The following is a 16,344-nucleotide window of genomic DNA, read 5'->3' on the forward strand; positions in this document are numbered from 1 at the left end:
TAGTAAACCATTTTTCTGCCCACGAAGTTTTTTGAGAAATTGATTTTGTAAAATATATGGAAACTATGATTTATCAATATAGTAAGTAAATAGTAGCCACCTCATGCTAAGATTTACCTTCATCAGGATGTAGACACGTGGATGAAGAAATCGGACGGTGTAGGAAGGGAAAGGATCCATATGGGATCGAAGGAAAAGGAAAATTAACATTTGTTGATTTGCAATCTCTGTCCATAAATAAATAGAGCCAAAAAAGAAAAACTTTTCGCTCTCGACAAAGCACAAAGGAGAAACACATAATGGTTCTGATCAAATCGAATACGAAGGGGGAGGAAGCAAACATAATTAAAAGAAAAAATGATTCTCTCTCTTCGGTTTCTGCAACAAAACGAGAAAACCTAATGGGTATGATCAAATCGAATCCGAATCCGAAGGCGGAGGAGGCAAATATCGATCCCTCAGACCTACTCGACGAAGAAAAGGTAAAGTGAACTCGATTTGATTTTGTATTTGGAAGCTGCAGAATTCGATGTTCAATTTTTGTTAACAGGAAACTCACAAGGCGGCGATATTGTCTTTGTCCGAAACTGCCGAAAAGATGGATCCCTCTTCTCTTGCGACTTTCCTCGAGAAAGTATCGGTAACTGAAATTAAGATTTGATCCGTTTTGTCTACTTCGAATTTTAATTATGGTTTGTTAATAGGACGAGGATTGGTATCATCCGTTGAAGCAGATATTGAAAGTAATCGATTACTATGGGATTCAACTTTCCCAAGTATCCTCCTTTCACTGGGTCAACATGTTCGACGACTATCCTCTATCCAAACTCATTCATGTGAGCCTTTTGTAATTTCTTCTAAAAGTCTTTCTTAGGCTGATTATTATCTCTTAAATTAAACAGGTTCCGTTATCTCTTATTCCTATGTCTGTCTACGAACAATCACTCGATTTCATCAACACGCTTCCATTCGAGACACTGCCTGCCGTTGTACTATGGGCCTCTGATCTCATTCTCACTGAATGGCCTGGCGTTGTCAAAGTTGAACAACTTAATTCTGACTTATCTAAGGTTCAGTTAATTTTTGAATTGCTTCTGTTTTAACTTTGTTTGACTCTCTGACTGACTCTTGTTTTTTTCTAACTACTTGTAAGGTGGCAACATTTGTTGTATTAGCCATGGTGCTGCGTACCAAACCTGATGCTTTGACTCTCGTTTTGCCAAAGCTGAGGGACAGACCTACATATCAAGGCCAGGACAAGCTTCCCTTTATAATTTGGATGATGGCTCAGGTTCATTCTGATTATTATTATTATTTTTTCATGTGACCGAGAGTGTCAAAGTTTGTTCAATTTTTAATTAAATGGTGACAGGCCTCCCAAGGTGATTTATGTGCTGGCTTGTATTCGTGGGTGCGTAACTTGCTGCCACTAGTCGTTAAGAACAAGTCCTACAGCTCTCAGTCAATTGATCTCATCCTGCAATCTCTTGAGATGTGAGTCCATTTTTAAGATTTTCTCCCTCCCTCCCTCTGCTTGTATGACTAAAATCTTGTTTTTTTTTTCTTTTAATCAGGTTTTTGTCCTCGAATCCAGAGGCTCGGGCTGTACTCCTAAACGAACCTGTTAGGCATGGAGAGAGGCTGATTCCACCTCGTTCGTTTGAGATCTTGGTGCGGCTTACATTCCCTGCTAGAGTAGGGGAGGCAACGGAGAGGTTTGAGGCAATTTATCCCTTGTTGAAGGAAGTAGCCCTTGCACCAGATACTATTACTAGTGCAAACGCACTGAAACAGATATTCACTTTTTCCTTGAAATTAGCTGGTGGACAAGGTATTGGTAACCAACGAAACACCACTTGCTCCAGTAATGATGAGGGCTTCGTTCTAATGAAATTGTTTTTTCACAGGAAATCCTGATGTAGCCAAGGAAGCTATAGAAATCGCCATCAGGTCTGTAACAGAAAACGTTGATTGCTTTAAGCAATGGGATATTCTCTATAAGGAGAATCTTGAAGCTAGCGTTGCTCTTCTTAAAAAGCTTGTAGACGAATGGGAGGATCATTCCTTTAAACTATTATCATCATCGTCGAGTGATGCTCTCACTGTCAAGCATGCTATATATAGATTCAGGATGAAGGTAATAATGCCTCATTTAGAATCTTCTAAGCTAATTTCAACTAAAACCTCACATATTATTTGTCTATAGAACGAAAAAACCATCACTAAAGGAGTAGCCAATAGTTTTCTTTACGAAGAAGCTGATAAGTCGTGCAAACTGATCTTGAGGAAACTCTCCCGTGGAAGTGGCGGCCGTAAAATAACACCCTGTACCACTATGGTTATAGCAGCTGCAGCAGCCGTTGCAGGAGCTGCACTTGTTCTGCAGGAGGCACCGCACTTGCTCGTATCTTTCATTTTGATTTTGATTTTAATTTTTTTTTCTTTCTTTCTCGTATCTTTTCCCTGAAACTCGAAGAGAGAGCCTGAATCTTGATCGATCTATGCATTAGAGAAGAGTCTGATTTAGTGACCTATGAGACAATTTAAAACTCTATGAAATACAGAAGAACGAAACAATAGTTGATCGGTGCTAGCAAGAGATCAACCTGCAAAAGAAAAAGAATAACACTAATGCTTCTGTGTTTAGAGTGATACCAAGTAAACTTGCCTCTAGTAAACAAGAGTGATACCAAGTAAACTTGCCTCTCGTAAAACATTTACGAGCCAGCTCGAAACTTTTCTTTTTTAACCCCAAAGAAGCTCAACATCACCATGGTCTTCATGCCCATTTCGTAGCTCATCAAGCTTATAAATGGATAGAGAACGAAGAGGAGAAGTGACCTCATTACCCCTCCAGCTTCAAAAGCTACAAGCATGAAGGGAACAAGGTGTTTGATTTGAGTAGAGCTCCTTCGATGTTGAATATCAAGGTGTGATGTAATAAGTCGTGAGCTTGGTTAAGACTGTGATGAGAATGATATTTTTGGTGTTTTTGTTTAGGGTTACGATGAAACCAACACTGGATAATAAAAAACCGGTAGAAGAACATAAGACCTTGGAATATCGATATCTTATAACTTATTGCCGGACATGGTTGACTTTTTTTCTTTTTTACTTATGTAAAATCAAGTCGCTGGATTCTAGACTCTGCACGCCGAGAGAAACAGAAGCGGATGGCATTTATAGAATGGAATGATGACGTAAACACCCTTGGAACGGGTTTTGTAAGGAATGTCATTGATGATGGTTCAGCTTGCATGATAACAATAATTGATATTTGATGGGAATGGTTGTCTGAAAAGTATATGTGCGTGTCAATATGCAATTTTGTTTCATTCTAAATTTATTTCCGACCAAAATGGGAAGGATTGTTGTAGGATATAAATTGAATTTTTAGAATAGTAAAGCATTTTCATCGAAGGTATTTAAAAATGAGATTCTCAGATCAAATTATGTATTTTATAAAATTTTGAGATCCTTTCATGAGATATTTTTTAACAAGGGTGTTCAATTTAGTTTTTTTTAATCTGTTTTTCTCTGTTCTTTTTCATACAATTTTGATTAGATTCGTTAAACCACATTAGACATTTATAGTTATCTGTCTTTGGTGAATTGTTATCTATTCTACTCAAATACTACCATTTATGCTGGTTAATTTCAAAAACCCATCTTTAAATCATATATAGTGGATAATCAGAAACAAGAAAATAAAATATATGTAATGAATACATCCACTAGTGTTTCAAAAAAAAAAATACATCCACTAACAAATATATATAAGTTAATACATGGAAAACCTAAAAATGAAAAAAAGCATATATTATGTGGGAAATTCATGTATTCATGAAGCAATGTAAGTTATATTTCAAAATGTATATATGTGTGTGTGTACGTAGATACAAATCTAGTAGCAAGAGTCAAGTCAAATTGATGTCTAAACCAATATTACTTCATAACCATTATACCACTTTTCATTTTAGACTTTTAATTTTAGAGCTAGTTAACGTTATTAATCACTTTAAAAAAAAAAAGTATCTTCAATACTGATTAAAAGTATTTATCCATTAAGATCCACTTAATGTTGCGATTGTTCTCGTCAACTGGTTGAGTTTATGGAAAAGAAATCTAAAATATATCATTCAAACTTTTGAACTGCACAAGATCCACACAACTAAACTATTATCATCAATGGGTTGATATTAGCTTAGAAGAGTCATGGCAATCTTTTCTAAAATATATCATTCAAACTTTTATTCACATGACAATCTTATTAATAACAAAAATCATGATCATTGTGGATTCTATAAATGCAAATATTACCAACTAGAGTTAACAAATAAAATAAAATAAAATAAGAACTACAAACGAGAACACATGTCCTCTGTGATTTGTTAGGAAAATACGTTGTTTCAACATGACTGAATTCAAATTTTCATTTTGGAGATATGTATAACAATCGAAAGTTTCAGAATGTTACATCATATAGTGTTGGTTCCACTAACATCAATGCATCATATACGATGACAAAAACATAATTAACTTTTTAACATATAGATATTACGGGTGTGAGATATAATGTGGATATTAGACCATAAACGTTGTAGAATCCAATTGGCATGCAAGTCATTTTCATTGTTTTGGGCGTTTTGTAGTATGAACACTAACATAAAATATGTTTTTCATCAATTTTCCTTTGATAATAACCCAACCACGTAATTTCACTTAGCCCACAATCACTAATATATTCCACATAATTCAAAAACAGACCCGGCTAGTCATGGTTCAATTTCAGATCATCATTTATTATAAAACGCGGTCGTTTACACCTCGAGTCACCAAAACAACAGAAAATATACAAAGAGAACAAAACTTGAACGAAAAAGAGTTAACAGATTGAGTTGATATCAAAGACCAAAACACATATCAACTCATCTGGTAACATCTCTTGAGTCTTCTCCTTCTTCGGCACCCGAAATTCGCTTCCTCATGTATCTGAAACTACACAGATTAATCGAGAAACGTTAGAAAATGTGTTCATATTTGTCCTTGATTTAGAAAGGAAAAAAAGGCTTTCTTCAAGCTCATTCTCACCTGTATGAGGTGGTAGGGCTAGGATCATTGTATAACTGAGCCGAAACCAATTGGTTGTCAGGTGAAACAATTGGTGCAGGCGAGATGTCTGAACTCAGATTCGAATTGCCAGCAAAGAAGCCTGCAACGTGGGATAAAAAAAACAGACTAGCTTTGAGGAAACACATTTCGGAACTAAACAAGATTCGTTACGAGTTAAAAAGATGGGTACCTTGAGAGACAAGAATACCGAGGAACAGAACCGTTACTATCATCGAGAAGATGCTTATGCATGAAAACGATGATGATGATGATGACTTGGCTGCTTTGATTCTTCTTAGAGATCTTTTCATCCTTTCAATCCTTTCACGCTTTCTCATAGCGAGCTCTGCTATTTCCCTCATCACCTTATGGTCACTCGCAGTCAAAGAAGGGCGTTTTGGAGGTCTAGGTGGCTTTGAAGCCTTTCTTGGTTTCTTGAACTTTACAACATCGCGTTTTCTCTCAGAAACGTCTAACTTCTGACTGTTTGTTTCTGTCGGGTTCTCCTCGTCTCCCATTAACGGATAGTTTACGTCATCATCAATCGTTTCAGAGGCATTGTCTGAAGTGGATTCTTGCGTAACATGAGCTAGACCAGCTTCAATGTCTACTTCAAAATCTTGTTCCCCCGAAACCAATCGGTCCATTCTACTGTCTTTTAAAAAAAAAGCTACTTAAACTCCCACAAAAGCAAAGCTGATTCAGCACTTTACTTCCCCTGAGGAACAAGTCATAAAGATAGATTATTAGCAACTTAATTAGTCTCAAAACAAAAACAGAGCAATGCTAATTCTGGATTAGCTAAAACTCTAACGTAGACCATTCTCCAAGTAAAAGCCTGAAGCTAATCAAAGGATACATACTTAAGAGAGTAAACTCTACAATAAACCAAAATATAAAAAAAACCACAGAAACTAATAACGAAGTAACAAAAATCAAATATTTCATTGGGAATGTGGAAACCCGTTAATTACTTGAAGACCAAAAATGACGAAACTTCGAATCAAAAAACAGAGAAAAAAAACAGAGTACCCACCTTGAATTAGGGTTCTTTGAGGATGAATGAATAGATTGCGTATCCCAAATTAAATTTCCCAAAGATATCAGTTTGCTTTTGTTGTTTATATAAACAGAAAAACTAAAGAATGTTTTTTTTTTTTAGTTTTGGATTGTTTGTGTCGCCGAACGAATTGAAAAGTGACTGTTATGACCAGATACAGAACGTGCCAGCTTGTACGCGGTTTTTTTCTTTTCATTTCTTTTGTTTCTTTTTAGTGATTTGCTCTAATTGTCTCTTGTTTTTTTCACCAGTCACATTTGGATATTGTCTGATTCTCAATTATGTATTAGTGATCTGGTTTGTATAATAATAGATTTCAGACGGATATGCAGTTTTAAAAGAAACTTAAAAATTACTAAAATTGTAAATACACAAACTGTAACCTTTCCTTCTAATCAACTTTTTTCAAGTCATCTCTTGTGGATAATTAACAGGTTTCTTTGTTTGAATTGTTTAGGAGATAAATCTAAAAATATATATTTTCCTGACTTTGTTGGATGCACTAACTATAACATGGATCATGGTCATGAGGTTGATGTTCAAGAATTAACAAATTTATTATTTTATTTTTGGCAGTAGTCGGTTATTGGATTTGGATAAACAACAATTTATTGGTTGACATTCGAAAATTTGTTAAACTAAAAAAAAAATTTAAGTCAAAAGCTGAATTTTTTAGCCAAGTTCTCTCCCTTGAAATAATAAAACTTGAGCTCGTAAACGAGACACATGTCTAATACACAATGTTCATGTAGCGATTATTAACAAAATATACAGGTTAACTTAAGGCCTTTTGAGATCTTCTCTTATGTTAACCCACAACTTTGTCAAAAGCTTAACTTAGTAGAACCAATAAGCTTAAGTTCATTTAAGAGACATAATACTAAACCAAATTAATGCAGATTAAGTGAAGGACAAACCGTTTCAAGCAACGCTTAGACCTCCTCGCTTACTTGGACGGCATTACCGAACAATGATGGTGGTAGTAGGGGTTTAAGGACAAACTTTAAGCTTGTTTAAACGGCATGTAGTTTTGAAGACATAAGACATCAGCTTACATGTCATTTAGGATCCGTATGGGTTTCATGAGAGATATATGCTGGGCTGTTAAATGTAGAAACTGGGCCTATATGGAGTATGAAAAGCAGAGGCCCTTTGAATAAACGAGTAACATGGTTGACCCAAGTTATTGACTTTGAAGAAGCCAAAGTCAACGTGTGTGCATGCATTGACCTGACCCCACGCATATGAGGGATTTGATTCAAAACTTTTTTTCTATGGGTTGTCTTTGAATTTAATGTGGTCTGGTTTTGGTTTGCCCAACCAATACCTACTACAAGATTTATTTGGAGGAAGTTATTCCCATGGTATTCTACTTTTCTTGATGCTAAGCTAAAAGCCTAAAACTAAAATTATCTGAAACCCTCCTAACAGACATCCACTATTTGTATTTATTATAGAGAAATTGCAGTGTATATACAAGCATAACCCACATATTTGCGGCGATGGATTTTCGGAGTTAAGGGCGACGTGTTTTTTTTAATGACAATACTATCCCTACACACATTAGCTCGATACCTACCAGAGCTTTTCATCATTACGCGTGAGGCAAGAGTAATATTATCACTACAATCGATACAGTTCGAATTTACTACATACATCTCTCTCCTCTACCTTTGTTTTCTCCGCAAAACAACACAACTCACCTTTAGTCAAAAAAAAAAAAAACAACACAACTCACCTCTTTCATCCAAATTCCTCCAAAATCAGAAATATGGTATCATAAAACTTCCGACTATCTCGTTCCGGTTTCAGTTTCAGACCCTCGTTCCGGTTTCAGTTTCACACCTCTCGTTGCCGTCTCAGTCCCCGACATCTCCTTTCCGTTCCCCTGTCTGATGAAGAATCACCAGCGTAATCATCGGTTCAATCTCGGCGATGAACCCCTCACCGACGAATCCACAGTTATCAGAGTTTGTTAAATCTCGTTCCATTCTCCGTTTTAACCGGCTAATCTTCTAAATATCTCGATGGAATCAATGTTGTTTTCTACTCTTTTTTGGTATATCCACTTTTTGAATGTTGTCCTAATTTTTATCTTATTAAAGCTAATCGTTTATCTAACCGGTTAATCGTATTCAATCTCTCGATGCAATTCATGTTGTTTCCACTCTTCATCTTATTAAAGCTTTAGTAACCGTCTAAGTTTACTTTCATGTACTTTTAACCGGATAAAGTAACATACCAGAAACAACCGTTTAAGCCTAGATGACCTGGCACGCTTCAGCAACCGTCTAAGTATTTTTTCCATGGACTGTTAACCGGATAATGTAACAATTCAAGAACATTGTGTAAGTCTATTTTCATGTAAGTTGTTCTAATTTTTATCTTAATAAAGCTTTAGCAACCGTCTAAGTCTATGTCATGTACTTTTAACCGGACAATGTAGCAAATCAGAGACAATGCAAGTTATTTAAACCGGAAACTTGAATGAACGGCTAAACTTGAATGACCGGCTAAAGTCTATATAGCCATCTAAGACGCTTATTAATTGCAACGTAACCGTCTAAGTTGTAGAACAAGAAATGCAGTTATCCGTCCTAGTGACACAAACAAGACAAATCATGAAATAACTCGTTGCTAGACAAACACAAATATAAAAGGGGGGGGGGGAATGCTTTATTTATGATTACAATACGAACTCATAATCGGGCTATACCGATAGTCATACAAGGCTACTCTTACATAATTGGGCTATACTGATATAAACAGCTTATATATATGTATATATTTTCTAATGATTACATGCATGGAATGATTAAAAATCGCTTCAGCTTCTTACGTGAAAGGAGAGGCGATAGGGGTAACGCTGTCTTTTTGCACCCAATACAACTGGGCCTTGCCCTTGGGCCTTCCATTTTTCCATGGACGCAAATATTGCCATCTTACTAGAATTTCTACGCAAATCGCTCTTTATTATATTCATGTTTTTCTTTATATGTATTTGATATTTTGTTACTACATAAAAAATTATATGTAGCTTTTTGTTGTTCAATAAATTCTTTTTTTTGTCAGCATTCAAGAAATTCTTGATGTAATTTAATGTACTTCTATTTTGCTAGGTGGAACAGCTAGTTTATGTGGGCGAGAAATAAATGAGAGCTAAAAGTCAAAGCCCAGAAACCACTTGCTACCCAAAGTTTTTAAGAATCAGTCTACCGGATTCTCTCGTCCGTTAGATTTCAAGCACACAAAACCACGGTCGTTAGATTTATTACAGGAGGCTCCCACTGTTTCTCTCTATATATAACAGACCAAAATCACTTGGGAATATTAAAAAACATACCAAAACCCCAAAACACACAGATAAGCTTCTTCAAAGTTCATCAATGGCGTCAATTGTGCTTCTGCTCACACAGATCCTCCACCCTACAAACCCCGAGTTCCCTTCTTCCTCCATGCTTCTCACAACATCATCATCATCTTCTCCCCATTACACGCAACATGAAGCTCTAAGACCAACATCACTCGACACGATCAAGATCTCACCACTTCATGAAGATCCTCAAGATTCAAGAGTTATGATCGATTTGTTCTAGATTCAACCATCTCTCATGCTTTTGTGTTGTATTTTTGCTGCTATTTTGGCCACAATTTATTGTAATATATCTATTCTATTAAATTAAGATCATGACCAATTGATAAATGTTATGTCCAATTAATTATTCTCATATTTTGATTAATGTTAAAAGGATATAACTCTCTATTTGCGGTAAAGAAAAAAAAGTAACTTCCTGTCCATAATTTTCGGTATCCACTTCTTTTCCATATGGCTTCTTTGCATGTACATGTACCGCGTTCATATATATAATAACAGTTATTTTTTTCTTTTGGGTTGATTCCAAATGCAAATTGTTAAAGTACTAAAATTATGATTGAAATCTGATGCATGTTATTTGGTTACATTTTCTTTTTGTAAGTATTCGACCCAAATTATTTTTTTATGTTATTTAATAATCTCAATCTTTTTCAAAGATTAAGATTTTGATTAATATTTATACAAAGAAAAATACAAACATGATTATAAAAACAAAAACACAAATATAAAAATTAAATTTCTAAAAGAAAAATTAAAACATAAAATACACCCGCCCTTAAGGGCGGGTCAAAATCTAGTATAAATTAAAAACGGAGGATTTTTAAAGTCAAAACTGCAATCTACAGCTTCACTTCCTATGCTATATTACATTACTTGTAAGCGTACTGCGTACCTCGAAAATGAAAATTGTTAACAGTTTCATAAGCACCTTTCGCTGCTTCGTCTACCAAATCAAATGATCTATCAGGAATGGCTTGAGGCCATACCTTCACTTCAAGTACAACTGAATCCATCGAGCCTGGATCTATAAGCATCTTCCTTAAGTCTCTTCTATCCATTGCTTCCACTAATTCACCTTCTGACAGGAAAAGAGACCAAAATACCTGTACGATTTACGTATAAGATAGAACCTTTGCTTCCAACCAGAGGTTCTAAATGCTAGAAACCTTTGCTTCGATTTTCATTAAGTGGGCCCATATAGTCGCTATTTGGGTTGGTTTATCATGGTTGCATCTTACATTATGTAGCCCAAAATAAACGCCCAAACGTTTTTTATGATGCCTCTTTTTGGGTCTTTGAGGTACAAGTTTCGGGGGATATAACACATTTTACCCTTTTTGCTAAGTTCCAACAGTTCTACTTTGAAAGAGTTTTACGAAAATATTATACAAAAAAAATTGTATATAATATACTGAGATACATACTGCATACAATTACATATTTAACAACAAAAAAATAATACGATGAGACTTACATTACACGATGTACATGTCTTCATGTACTTATATAATGACTTCATCTGGTTTTTATGTTAAAGGGACTTAGATTTTTAGCTATGGTATTGTGTTTTTAAAAAGAAAAGGATGGTGTGCTGGTGTTGAAATATCGACCATTAGGTCGATTACATTACAAAACTAAAAGAATTTCATGTTTCGGTCCCAAGATAAATGACGGGAGAAAATATATTTTAGAATATTGATAAGGATAATGCAAAAAAAAAAAAGAAAAGAATATTGATAAGGATAATGCAAACCTTTTCCAATTTTCAATTATTTGAACTGCGTACTGTAAAGAAAGAAAGAAAGAAAGAAAGAAAGTGATCTTGCTTTTGTCAATCAAAACGCTCCCAGGCACGGTTGTCGAGAAAGGTCTTTGCCTCCCGGTCTGATAACTCTCTCACTAGTTGACTTTCCACTTTTGGCAACTGTCGCTCTGATCTATCCGACCTCTTTGAAAAGTTTTTTCACCAAAAAAGCTTTAACCATTGGTTTTCTCCATCCCACGTCTGTTGACCACCGGATTATTTGCTCCACGCCGGAGGGGCCTCCTTCTCCGGGCGCGCTCACCACCACAGAAATGCTGTTTCCGAGCTCACTCCCCCGTATGACAGCCAGAGTAACCCCGCTTACGCTGGCCTGCTGCGGGTGACGAGGAGACTGAAGCTTAGAGTCGACAAGAAACTCCTCTAAGAGCTTGTCATCGGGCTACTACTGATTCTCGCGCTCAGCTACCAGACTAGTACAGACTCTACTACTCGAGAGACACTCAAACAGACTGACACAAAACCCTTCTACTGGATATGGCATCTCGTAAATTCACAGCAGAGGAAAAGGGAAAGGGTTTAACAACCCACACAAATATGCCCCCTCGACGCATCAGAGCACCAGACTTCGACAGATCTGCTCTCATCCGTGACAATGCGCTTACACTGATAGGGAGAGTAACAAACCCTAAGGAGCAACCTATAGGGTCTCTCATCTCAGCTCTCCCACGCAAATGGTCTCTGAAGGGACATGCTTTTGGCTCAGACTTAGGGCAAACTTGCTTCCAGTTTCGCTTCGAACTGGAAGAAGACCTCACTCTCGTGCTAAACAACAGACCTTACAACTACAACAACTGGATGTTGATCCTACAACGATGGGAACCGGTTATCTCCCCTCTCTTCCCTTCTCAGATCCCGTTTTGGATAAAACTGCAAGGCCTCCCTCTCCATTTCTGGCACGAGAAGATGATATACAATATCGGACAAGATCTAGGCACGCTTGAAGACTACAAGATTACCAAAACTGCTGCCAGAATCAAGATCTCAGTTGACGGACTGAAGCCCCTCATAAAAGAAACAATAATCGACTTTGACTCAGGAGAAGAGCTGCCCATCTATCTGGAGTATGAAGACCTCGGATACCACTGCCACACGTGCAACAGCTTAACGCACTTGGCAAGAAACTGCCCCACAGTACAAAGGAGACTGCCAACATCTGGGACGGTAGCCTTAGAGGACTCCTCCGAAAACGGAACACTCCTGGATAAAGATGACCCCTATAAGGCCAGGGTGGATCGTCATGGAAAGCCTTTTGGAGAGAGGGTTCCACTGCCAGGGAACAGAGCTAAACCACTGCAGAACAAAATAACACCAGCGTTATCTAATGCCTCGGGGGATCATGTTTCAAGGCACGCAAGAGCTGATCAAAGAAGATCCTCTCCTTCACGGAGAAGTGGCGAGCACACCACACCAGAGAGACACAGAGCAGCTCAGCGGTACCAATACCACAATTCCAAGAGACAAAGGTCTCCACAGCAACACTGGCGTGAGAAGACACACAATACTCCCCCTGTGCAACATCGCGTAGATGAAGCGGAAGTAGGGGTAACACCTCTACCACGGGCACTTAACTCGCATGACCAAAGACCTCCGCTGGAAAGAAACTTAGCAATCAGTGACTTTCCAAAAGATCCAAGAATCCCCACTACTGAGCAAGTAATGAATGAACTAAGAGAGGTGTCATACCAATATACAAGTGTGGCGGATCCAACTGAATCGGCAGCAAGACGCCAAAGAGTACTCCGCAGTGAAGAGGAGGGACTGATGGAAGCTACTGCTGCAGGAATCATTGAGGCAGCTACTAGGAGCGTTGAAGCACAGAGAATTGACAGACCGCTCCTGATAGACCTCCAATCCAACACCCAACCTGATAACAATGCACAGGATGAGGATGCACTCCATGACCGTGTCGTGGCTACACCGGTGACCTCCAAAAGGCATCAGAACAGGGTGGGGACGTCAAGACGAACATCTGCTAGTCCGCGAGTTTTCACTGGCACAAACCTGAGGAAACAGAACATAGCTGCGACCCGCAGTAATGCGAGCAGTCACGGGTTCCCCCATGCCTCACCAATCCAAACGACGCAAAGAAGGAGAGACGCGGCCTCAGGCTCGAGACAAACTGGACCACCAGCTCCTGTAGGGACGTCGTCGGGTTTTCACACCCGCCCTCCTCCTCTTCCTTAGTGGTATTGAGCTGGAACTGTTGTGGATTGGGGAACCCACAAACAGTCCAAAGGCTCATCAACATGAATAAGACAAGTTCCCCTGATATTGTGTTTCTCTCTGAAACAAAAAATTTAGATGAGTTTGTGTTGAAAGAGTTAGAACCACTACAAATGGATGGCCATTTTCTAGTCCCACCTTCAGATACTCGCGGCGGGGGTCTAGCGCTGCTATGGAGGAGTGATGTAAATCTACAGGTCCTAACATCCACACCACACTACATAGACACTTCAGTTTCCTTTAAGGGGGCTGCTTTCTTCAGTACTTTTGTGTATGGGGCTCCGGAAATCCAACATCGTCAAGGCGTCTGGAATCTCTTATCTGACATCTCCCTGAATAGGAATGGTGCATGGTATCTAACTGGAGATTTTAACGAGATTACAGACAACTCAGAAAAATCAGGAGGGAGAGAAAGACCTGAAAGCTCTTTCAGTGCTTTTCGAACCTTCTTGTCCTCATGCGACCTTTTCGACATCAAACACACTGGGAATTTCCTGTCTTGGAGAGGCAGAAGAAGTACCCACCTAGTGCACTGCAGACTAGACAGAGCGATGGCCAATAGCGCCTGGTCAGATATGTTCCCGAATGGGAGATCACACTACCTCCAGTTCGAAGGTTCCGACCACAGACCTGTACTCTCTACCTTTGATTCAAAGAAAAAGAAGACCTCACGCCTGTTCAGATACGACAGGAGATTACGAGATAACCCTGAGATCAAATTGCTTGTAGATGCCACGTGGACGTCAGGAGCTCACCTTACCGTTGCAGAAAGAATTAGCAGATGCAGACACGCGATAGCAACCTGGAGCAAAAAATCCTATGTCAATAGCCAGAAGAGAATTGTGGAGCTGAAAGAATCTCTGGATCAAGCAATGACAGCAACTATCGTTGATGACTCTTACATCTCCCTAATCAACCGCGACCTCCTTCAGGCCTACAAGGCGGAGGAAGAGTTCTGGAAGCAACGGAGCAGACAGCTCTGGCTCTCCCTTGGCGACAGAAATACGGGGTTCTTCCACGCTGCAACTAAAGGTCGCAGAGCTAGAAATAGGATCTCGGTGATTGAAGATACCTCAGGAAACCCAATTTTCGAGGAGGATGAGATTGGCAAAGTAATTGCTGAATACTTTAGAAAGATCTTCACCTCCTCTGATCCTGCTGCGGTGGACATCGTTAATAAGGCTATAACACCGTGCATTACCCTGGAGACCAATGAAAGTCTCACAACTACTCCCTCAGCGCTGGAGATTCGTGAGGCAATGTTTGCAATTCATCCCGACAAAGCTCCAGGGCCAGATGGGTTTTCGGCAAGCTTCTTCCAGTCAAATTGGGATGTTGTGGGCCCTGCAATCACAAAGGAAATTCAAGGCTTCTTTATCTCAGGGGCTTTACCTTATTCTATAAACTCTACCCACATCAGACTGATCCCGAAGATACAAAGTCCTAAACAAGTCTCTGATTACCGACCCATCGCCCTATGTAACGTCTACTACAAAACCATTTCCAAGATCCTATCTATCAGACTCAAACCGGTTCTACATGACATTGTTTCAGCAAATCAATCAGCCTTTGTACCTGATCGAGCAATACAGGACAACGTCCTCATCACGCATGAAATGCTACACTATCTGAAAGCCTCAGGAGCAACCATTCACTGTTCAATGGCAGTCAAAACAGATATTAGTAAGGCTTATGATAGGCTTGAATGGTCATTTATAAGAGCTGTATTGGAAAGACTGGGATTCAACGATACCTTCGTAAACTGGATGATGGAATGCATTTCTACAGTCTCTTACTCCTTCCTACTGAATAACGAAGTGGTGGGAGAGGTGCACCCACAGAGAGGGATTCGCCAGGGGGACCCTCTATCCCCCTATATCTTCATCATCTGTGCAGAGGTGCTCTCAGGCCTCTGCAGAACAGCACAAGAAAATGGTACTTTACCAGGTGTTCGAGTGTCGCGGTATGGTCCGAAGGTTAACCATCTTTTATTTGCTGATGACACTATGATATTCACCAAGACAGACCCTCTCTCTTGCACAACACTGGTAGAGATACTCCAGAGCTATGAAAAAGCATCAGGCCAAATGATCAATGCTCAAAAATCCTCTATCTCTTTCTCTAGTAAAACACCAGCTGAGATCAGATCAAGAGTGAAAGAAAAATTGGGTATTGATAAGGAGGGGGGAGTAGGGAAGTACCTGGGTCTCCCGGAGCATTTTGGTAGAAGGAAAAAAGATCTTTTTGCATCCATCGTGGACAGTATGAGACAGAAAGCGGCCAGCTGGTCCACTCAATTTCTCTCCACCGCCGGGAAAGCTACTATGATACAATCAGTCCTGTCTGCCAAACCGAACTTCGCTATGTCAAGCTTCTTGCTCCCTGTTAGTCTTTGTAAACAAATTCAGACAATACTTACCCGTTTTTGGTGGGATGATAAAGACGGGGAGAAGAAGATATGCTGGAAGTCGTGGGAATCCCTAACACACCCTAAAAGTCTTGGAGGACTGGGTTTTCGTGATGTCCAAGCTTTTAACGAGGCCCTGCTAGCAAAGATCGCATGGAGAATTTTAACTAAACCAGATAGTCTACTGGCAAAGGTACTATTGAGTAAGTACTGCTACAAAACTACCTTCACGAAAGTCATAGCAGGATCAGCTATCTCACATGGCTGGAGGGGGATCCTTACAGGCAGGGACCTACTCCTACGACATCTTGGCAGAGCAATTGGTAATGGCGAGACTACCA

The 16,344-nt window shown here is 39.0% G+C and overlaps 2 protein-coding genes across 4 annotated transcripts; one reads left to right on the forward strand and one right to left on the reverse strand.

Annotated features, from left to right (window-relative positions):
- Positions 1-205: 205 nt before the first annotated feature.
- On the forward strand, positions 206-2,584 carry LOC103843755. 2 transcript variants are annotated; one of them, XM_009120526.3, is made up of 9 exons: positions 206-482; positions 551-634; positions 705-836; positions 903-1,070; positions 1,154-1,291; positions 1,373-1,494; positions 1,575-1,831; positions 1,908-2,137; positions 2,207-2,584. In XM_009120526.3, exons 1-9 carry the CDS (start codon positions 300-302, stop codon positions 2,465-2,467), a joined length of 1,575 nt encoding a protein of 524 aa, XP_009118774.1. In that variant the 5' UTR covers positions 206-299; the 3' UTR covers positions 2,468-2,584. The 2 variants fall into 2 exon arrangements, with proteins under 2 accessions (XP_009118774.1, XP_009118773.1); XM_009120525.3 differs by having other exon boundaries at positions 210-482; positions 551-640.
- Positions 2,585-4,775: 2,191 nt separating this feature from the next.
- Positions 4,776-10,291, reverse strand: LOC103843756. Of its 2 annotated transcripts, none has more exons than XM_009120528.3 (4): positions 6,149-10,291; positions 5,303-5,830; positions 5,092-5,212; positions 4,776-4,992 (listed from the first exon to the last, which is right to left on the reverse strand). In XM_009120528.3, exons 2-4 carry the CDS (start codon positions 5,757-5,759, stop codon positions 4,929-4,931), a joined length of 642 nt encoding a protein of 213 aa, XP_009118776.1. In that variant the 5' UTR covers positions 5,760-5,830; positions 6,149-10,291; the 3' UTR covers positions 4,776-4,928. The 2 variants fall into 2 exon arrangements, with proteins under 2 accessions (XP_009118776.1, XP_009118775.1); XM_009120527.3 differs by having other exon boundaries at positions 4,776-4,998; positions 6,149-10,290.
- Positions 10,292-16,344: the final 6,053 nt, after the last annotated feature.

Source organism: Brassica rapa, chromosome A09 (genome assembly GCF_000309985.2).
Source record: "Brassica rapa cultivar Chiifu-401-42 chromosome A09, CAAS_Brap_v3.01, whole genome shotgun sequence".
Lineage (NCBI taxonomy): Eukaryota > Viridiplantae > Streptophyta > Magnoliopsida > Brassicales > Brassicaceae > Brassica > Brassica rapa.